Genomic DNA, 9,044 nt, shown 5'->3' on the forward strand with positions numbered 1-9,044 from the left:
TTAATATAATTACTTACTTTTCAATAAAGACGGCGTGAGTGGGCAGGCAAGAAGCTTTCATAAAGTATAATGCAGGCATATCCTTGGCAATGAAAACTATCTTTTCAATAGCTTTTTGAAAGTCTTTTCTATGTGGGTATTTGTCACTTTTATTGAAGGTTACATTTATACATATTTGTAGCTTCTATTGCAGCAGTAATTTATTCAAAGCTAATTACCATTTTCATGAATGATGTGAACTGAATACCAACAACTTCACAGCAATGTCGCTTCATTAAGATGCAACAAATGGACATTTATTTTAAGCTTTGGAAGCTAAAATGCCCCCAGTCTGTATGCGTCTACTTGTAACGATTTAAAACCCACCATCTGTGCAATGCTACAGACGTATTATTTTGAGCTTTTTAAACTGTGTTTTTTTACACTTCGTTTTAAATCTATGAAATCATGCTCCAATATTATAATCTACTAAGGACAATTACAGATGCAGGCTATGTGAAAAATTCAGCTATATAAATATATAGATATCTATAAAAGACAGCTGAAAAAACTTCAAGCTTATATTTCTTTAAACAAATATTCAAATTTGTATTATTTACTATGGCTTTCTTTTTTTTTTTAACTTAAAGACCCTTTTATGCTTTTTGGGGTTTTCCCTTTCCTGTGTGTTATATAGGTTTTTAGTACATGTAAATGGTCTGCAATGGCTAAAATCCCAAAGAGGGAGTTTCTCTCCTACCTCTATTTGACTCCTTTATTTCTAGTAACATAGTGACATCACTATGTAACACTCTAAGTGGTTGACCAATCAAAACAGACCCAGCCAGCTTACCAATCAGAGAAGACTGGCCTCTGGTTTCAGACAGAGGGGGAAAAAAGATGCTAGTACAGTATGTCACAAAATACAAATATTAACCAGAAAATCAGCCTAATAAACATTTAAAGCTGATCATCTATTGTCTTTTATTGGCTAATTGATGTTTTAATGTTGCATTTATATTTTCCTAAGCACCTTGAGCTACATCTCTTATATTAGGTGCTCTATAAATAAACTGTATTTTTAATTATTAAACTGACTGTAGACTACCGGCAAAACACCCCTACCAAAGGAAGATTGAGCAGTTAAGGAGCCTGTTAATTCCCTCCAGGAATTGCTAGAAATTAAAACTAGAGACAAAGTAAAGGTTGGGGCGGACACAAACACAACTCAAATGTGACTATTATGTTACTGTAACCTGTAAGTAGATAATTGTTTGTTTACACGTTAGTCATGACAGCTAAGTTGATAATAGTCAGGGCTGTCTGTCAGCTCAATATACAGATGTCAGTTAAAGAAATACAATATGTTTGCCTGAGGAAAACAAAACTGCACGGGCAGGAAACCAGTACTCAAAGATCCAGAGAAAACTATCTGACACCTCTTCATTTATTCAACAATACCACAAGCTAAGATGTCAAACATAAAAAAGTTGATTCAACACACGTTGATACAACCTCAACAAAAACAGAACATTGAAAGCTTCAGAGGGGTACAATGAAGGGCTTTGGTTGCTTCTGCAAACTGTTATTCATACCACACTCAAAGATCTACTCCTGTTTCTTTTCAGTCCGACGATTCATACGTTTTCTTCTCTCTGTGACAGGTATCATTACATCGAATCCTACAGGTGTTTTGTCCCTTTAGAAACACGAGGGACACATATATACATACACATACACACCATCTTTCACTAGATTACACCTTTTAAGAGCTGTCAGTGAATGCCATGATTAATGTATCTGGTCCTTAAGGACTTCTGTGCATTCTGAATAAATACCACTAAAGTTTAAAGAAATGTCTCTACAGTTATTGTACAATGGCAAGTGCAGAAATTATCCCTGCTAACTCAATAATTGTAATGTTTTTTTCCAAAAGTATCTTGCTGTAAGTATTTCTCCAGTATTCTTGTTGGTTTGATCCTGTGTTGACACTTGAGGGCAGAATTCTGTTGATGAATCTGTACAAAACATGTTTTCATTCACTTTCTAAAATCCTATTTCCTTTGACACATAAGGTCTTAAGGCAACAGTTATCTTCTGCCAGTGCTTGAGGTATGTCACATTATGACCTAGTCCTGCGCTCTATGTCTCTGAGAAATTTGAATATACATGCAAAAGTTGTACAGAAGTTTTTCCGGAAGGCAAACCAAAGATTGGATTCCCAAAGATCCCGGCATTGCATCAGCGGGCCAATCAAACAGCTTCTCCTGCCACACTGAGAGAAAGGCGTAAGACCTTGGCCGATCTGTGACTGCAGGGGTTCTGGGGCACCGGCGTTCGGCTCGCTGAGAAACACCACGCCTTCAGAAGACTCTTACTCTGGATTTGCGGGCTTTGATCCGGACCAGCGACTGATGACGAGGAGGTCGACAGTGCCCTGCAGCAGCCCCACGAGGAAGCATTGACGCGGTTTTGGCACGAGACATCAGAGTTGCGGGACGGGTGGTGTGGACTGGAGGGGTGGGGGGCGACGTGTCCTTGTGGTTTGACCGCAGGCGCCCCAGTTCGAAGGCAGCGACCACGGAGCACGTTTTGGAAAGCTTTCTTGAACTCCCGGCTGAAGCAGGGGTAGATGATGGGGTTAAGGCAGCTGTTCAGGTAGCCAAGCCAGAAGGTGATCTTAAAGATGGTTTTCAGAAGGCTTACAGGACGGGAAGATGGATCCTAGAGTATCCAAATAAAGAGACACAAATCAAATAAGGAAGCAAACACACTAATACACCGCTATTCTTCAAGATTAACCCTAAGCCTAATATGCACTTGGGTAGTCAATACCTCCATTTAAGCTCAACATCTAGCACAGAATGCTAGTAAATTATCCGTCATTCACTTCTTTCCAGACATATTTCCTTTTCCCCTTGTACAAACAGGCTCCTAAGGGTTACTTTTTTTTCTAAATCTCACACTCAAGAACATTTACTATTGTTTTACGCTGATAGGCAATTCATTTCCATCCACCCAACAGATGCCCTTAGATTTACCCACCTTTCCCCATTGCCCTATCCATCTACACACCTGTTCCCACCTTCTAAATCAGCACTGCAGTTGCCATGGATTCCCCCCCCCCCCTCGCCTGCATGTCATTACCTCATCAGCCTCTCAGTACTATTAATTCCTGTCCAGTTTGTCCACATTTGATGTCTCTTTCTTGCCCTGTGTTTTTTCTTTGAAACTTCTTTAACCGAAACATGGAATCTGCACCTGCCTTCCTGAAAGTCTACATTTACCCTTTTCCTTTGGCATATCATCATAAAACACAGTATGGCGACTGAGGTGTACTTTTAGCCACATACAGTTTTTCATGATTTGGGTCCCTTGGTTCTAGTTAAGAGAAATCCACATCGTTCAACAATCAATGATGATTAGCCCAAAAATAGTAGTCGTTTTTTGTTTACCATTTTGTAGTTGGAAAAACTGAGCACATTTATTTTACCTTTATTTAACCAGGATAGGTCTCATTGAGATTAAAAATCTCCTTTTCAAGAGAGACCTGGCCCAAGAATGGTAACAGCACAGTTTCAGACAGTTTTACAGTTAAAGACAATTAAAACATTTTTTTTAATAATAATTCACATTTACAAGAATAAGCTCAATACCTTCGGGTTAACTTGCATAAACCAATGTCCAAAAGCTACTCTTACTTGCATAATGCTTCACAGTGCCTATATTATATGGTGCCATTACACAGCACACATCACATTATTTTCTGAATTTGGTATGCATACTGTAATGCCAGCGTTGTTACGGTAGCTGAAAAGCATTCCTGGCGGTCACAAGTGCCTCAGCACAAAACATGCTTTCTTTCTGAAGTGCTCCAGAGGAATAATAAAAAATGCAGTATTTTTTTCCTCAACAGCCGTCTGGGAATCTCAGACCATCATTGCCTCAAAGCTTGAATGCTCACTGTGCTATGAGCCATGAAGGTCTGTCTCAATTGAAATGCATAACTATTCTCCGATGACTGACTGCCTTGGGAGACTACAGGGTGACTGAGGATGCCTCCTAGCATTACAGCCCATTAAGCCTGGTGCTTGTAATCTATAATAGCTTTCATAGGAGGCGGCTACTGTTTGTTTCATTCCATTTCATCTCACAGTAGAAGCCCATTCGGCCCCATTGTGGTGTCTTATGTGGTCTATTTGGTTGCTTGTAATTGAATTTCTTGATGTCCTTTGTAAAGAAACTCATGCAGTAGTGTCGAGGGACAGCGGGGAAGTAGCAAGGCCTTGCCTGAGGTTGTGCTCATGGTGCAAAACCTATCAATAAATATGATACAAATGACTCAAGCCTCAACAGCTTTTGTATCGCAATGGCTACAATGCCAAGCCATTGGTGGGATGCTGTTAGATCTACATTAAAATGGCTCAGGCTATATTTTTAGCCATGGACACAATGTTGGTATGTAAGATCATCTGTCAGTCAAATAGTCAGTTGGTCAGCGTGCCGCTTTGGGTCAGACTGAAATAGCTTGAGAACTTTTGGATGGATTGCCATGAAAACTTGATGTTGTTAGTCAGGATCCCATGGGGAAGGATCCTGACACTTCGTAATCCTCTGACATTTCATATAGCGCCACCATAAGGTTGGCATTTTTGTTTGTTTTGTCAATAAACTGTCAGGAAATAATGAAAAAATCCCATTAGTTTCATAGAGCACCAGGGATCATCTTTAAATTGCTCCATTTGTCCAACCATCAGACCAAAACTTGGGATTATTCCATTTTCAATGATATATCAGTGAAAAGCAGAAAATTGTCGCAACTGATAAAAGTTCTGTCAAACGGATAACTAATTAAAACACCTCTTCTCACAGCAGACGTGTTGACTTGTCATCGGGAAAGCACAGGTGTTTTTTTAAATAACATTAATCATAGCTAATTATGGCAGTGCTATTCGAGGGCCACAGTAAGCCATCACAGTGTGGCAGTGGGCCAGTAAACACAATACCAGGACCCATCAACACAAGCAGCTATATTCAGCCATCATTCATTTTATTATTTACACCTGTGTTTTTCCTATTGTGACATTTCAAAAGAGCTTCTGTTTGAAGTGTTTATTTACATGTTTCAGCACTACTCGAGTAAATAGCCATGAAAGTTAAGTCAAAACCATTATTACTTAAATGTAGTTATTGTGTTTAGACATTTTAATACATTTCCTACAGACAATAAATCCCAGTTTTTGGCAGAGTATCCCTTTTGTTTACAGTTGGACTCCGTATTTGGCCTTTAATACATTCACTTGAAAAAAGGCAATGCATATCACTTGTCTAGATGTGTTTCAACCAAATCTCCTCCATCATGTTCAATACGATTACAGTTTGAGTAACACTAACAAAACACACATTTCAGAAATAATCTCACCATCTGCGACCTGGGCGGTAACTGCTGACAGACTATTACCCTTTAGATACACACAGGTCCACACTGACAATCACTTATCGCAGGCAAGCCGTAAGAGTTATTTCAGAAACAATTAAGATTCAAGATTAGTTTTTACAATGGTCGGTTTATATCCTCTCTTACATTTATGATAACATTGCTGTTATCGCCTTCTTTGAAAGAGTCTGACAACATGTAGGTGTAATTTATAGACGATAAAGTTAAGAATATCGAGCTTAGTAGACATTTACCTTTCCCTGAGCTCTTGGTATTGGCAACCAAAGCTCCGACATGGAGTTTTGATACAATGGTGGACTAATCCTTAATTAGTTCATTTCTGTCCTGTGTTGCTTCTGCTGAATTTAAATTAACAGAATAAAGCAGGCCTCTACAATAAATCATCAGAGCCCTCATTATGGACTCAATTAATGGCTGAACCATTTAAATACCATTTATATTCAGGAAATACCTTATTTCCATTTTCAGACACAGCAAATCAAATATTCTAAGTTTCTCTTTTCGTCCTTTTCCAACAAGTTAGTTTCCATTTTTCTTACTGATTACATTCTCCTTGCATTCAAGTCAATGAGCCATAAAGACTTGTTTTTCTGAAAAATGCAGTAAATCTTCGACAACCTTCCAAAAACCCAGAAGGTTGTTTGACAATGCTGTTGTTTAAAGTATATCCAAAATCCTCAAATCTTATTCTATCCATCTGGAACAGCAAATGAGCTTTACAAATGACTTTGTAACTTTATCCATATTTGCATATTTTTGTGTAGGTACATTCATCCTAAAGAAAGGCCGCTTTTTAAATGTCCTCTCTGGTAGTTTCATCTTTGTAGCACCTGAATCCACACCCACTACTCTTCTATATCACTGCAGTAGGGTTTTGTTGTGTATTAATGAAAACAGATTTGTTTCCAATAATCAAATTGTGTATTTTGTTGCTGTGTCGTACACAATGAGCAGGTAAATGTCTGACTTACGACTAAGGTCTTTTATTTTGTTATAATGAACATGATTGAGATTCCAATTACAGTGAACATGTTGACAATGTGATAGGAGTCCTTCATAGTAATACACCTGCAGAGATTGATCAGCTGAATCTGTAGCTGCTTTTGATAAACAACATTAAAAAAATTACTCGACACTCTAAAATTGTGAATTCAAACTAAAACCCAGGTTGTTACTTTTATAAAAGATGAATGATTGATCGCATTTAGAAACGTGTCTATGTCTAGGTAAATATGTTTGTTTGTTGAGTGAGGTGAGTTTTTTTTTTTTTAAATACTTACATACCTCACTTGCAACAAGTCAGCGTCACTAATTGTAATCCTTTGCTCCTGACGTAAACACTAAGCAGTCCCCGCCTAACAATTTTGCACCTCCCTGTAGTTATCTAGCTTACCAAGAAATAACAGCTCACAGTACTGAGCCAATTGGTTGTGTAAGGCCATCAAATATGACCCCCAATAACATCTGATAACGATAATTTAATCGGAAGATAACATGCAAAGTTAGGGACCTGTTCAGTATCAGGAAAGACATTGTTATAGACTAGAATCTAGATGGTTAACAAAGTGGATTATTTAGCAGCTTAAGAGAATGATATACTTCCTCAGCAGTTAGTGAAGATTGTAAAATGAATTGCTGGTGTTGTAATTCAATAAGTTCTCACGACAAGTTTTAATAACTGCAGACAAAATATAGTTTGATAAAGGAAAAGTTGTTAAATGACCTACTTTGTTTTTAAAAGATGTATCTTTTTTAGAAGAATCTTCACTTTGTGACTTGAATATAATAAGACAGGTAATGTCACATTTCAGGCAAAAGCATGTTGGTGTAATTTACATTTTGTAAGCTATTTTCTTATTGTCTTAGTCTTCTTTTACACTACCATTTAGTTCTCAAAATAGAATTGTCACATATTGCATATTAATCTAGACCCACGTGTTTGACGTCAGTGTTGTCTTGTCATCATATAGCCTTTAGTCCTGGGGGAAAAAGGTTATTTAAGACCATACTAAGTCATAGTTCATTAATGACATAATCCCAGGTTAAGAGGTACCTACCGATGGGTAATACCAGGAAAAAAGGAAGCCAGCACAGAATGAAACACCCGACAACGATGCCAAGAGTCTTGGCTGCCTTCTCTTCTCTTGAGAACCTAAGCATCTTCGGCAGGGAAAAGGTGGTGCGTTTGCGTGCCACTGTCCCTTTGTTTTCCTCTTGCTTCTCAGTCTGAGCAGCGTTCCCTCTGTGAATCCTCAGCGTCACCCCTTCTGCCTCAACCCCTTCTCCCGTACCGCTCTTCCGGAGGGTTGCGTTCTTTCTCTTTGCCACAGTGTACACACGGCAGTACATGGCCAGGATGATGGCCAGAGGGATGTAGAAAGATCCTAGCGCCGAGAACAAAGCATAGACGGGTTCCTCCGTGATCCGGCACACTGTCTCGTCTTCTGGCTCCGGTTCCTTCCAGCCAAACAGAGGGCCCACAGATATAGCCGCCGAGAGAACCCAGAGAGCAGCCACCGCCGTTAGGCCTCGCCGACCCGTAGCGATGGCAGGGTAGCGCAGAGGATAGCTAACTGCCAGGTAGCGGTCGATGGAGATCACACAGAGGCTGAGGATGGAGGCGGTGCAGCAGAGGACGTCCAGAGCGGCCCAGACGCTGCAGAAGAAGCGGCCAAACACCCATCTTCCAAGAGCCTCCGAGGTGGCAGAGAAGGGCATCACAGCCGAGCTCAGCAGCAGGTCTGCGGCGGCCAGATTGGCGATAAAGTAGTGCGTCACAGAGCGCCAGCGGTGGTGGAACAACACCGACAGGATGACAAGGATGTTGCCAAGGACCCCAAACACGATAAACACCAACAGAACCATCCCCAGAACCACCATCTTGGCTACTTCCACTTCATGTTGGGAGGATGAGCTGCAGTTGGGACATCGATCTGCTGCAGGAAAAACACTTGAGTTCTCAGCGGGATCCATTGTAAACTGTTGGGTGCATCACGTTTCTAAATGCCTTGAAGAGTGATAACACTCATGACACATCTGTTACTCTAATTAGTACAGCTACATCCCTTTTTCTGCTCCTCCTGATGCAGAGGATGAAAGCCTCCCTGCCGCATAACCTGCTCTTCCAGTTCATAAGTAGATGAGGTGACACTTGACACGATCCACCAATCACATGGCCTCTGCCAGAGTTCCTTGGCAGAAAGTCAGAGAGAGGAACACTGCCATGGGTTGTCTAATTGTGTCCAGAATTAAAGTACAGTCTAATGGAAATGACAAATATTCAATTTCTCAGAGGCAGCCACTGATGGATTTGGAATGTCATGTTCTGCCATGCTGAAAGGCTTTCTTGAAGCAAACCTTTTAGAAACAAGAAAAGAGATAACAAATAAGTATAGTTAACAAAACATTAGTTACCCAAGGATTATTTTAATACCCACAACAGGCTCATCACCCTTTTAAGAGCTGATATTTATTCATCAGTGCGGGAACTAATCAAAACTTCACACATAGAATGTAAGACATTAAAGGTAAATGGAAAAAAAGTAATTATACAGCACTCGGATATGATTAAAGAGTACAAATATCCTTTAATAGTCTCTTTTCAGAG

The 9,044-nt window shown here is 39.8% G+C and overlaps 1 protein-coding gene across 1 annotated transcript; it reads right to left on the reverse strand.

Annotated features, from left to right (window-relative positions):
• Nucleotides 1-1,408: 1,408 nt before the first annotated feature.
• Nucleotides 1,409-8,791, reverse strand: LOC117538716 (alpha-1A adrenergic receptor-like). Its single transcript, XM_034204620.1, is given in 3 exon segments — nt 1,409-2,670; nt 2,672-2,703; nt 7,495-8,791. Coding segments are annotated over 3 exon segments (1,386 nt in total). The 5' UTR covers nt 8,411-8,791; the 3' UTR covers nt 1,409-2,232.
• Between the last annotated feature and the right edge of the window lie 253 nt (nt 8,792-9,044).

Source organism: Gymnodraco acuticeps, unplaced genomic scaffold (genome assembly GCF_902827175.1).
Source record: "Gymnodraco acuticeps unplaced genomic scaffold, fGymAcu1.1, whole genome shotgun sequence".
Classification (NCBI taxonomy): domain Eukaryota; kingdom Metazoa; phylum Chordata; class Actinopteri; order Perciformes; family Bathydraconidae; genus Gymnodraco; species Gymnodraco acuticeps.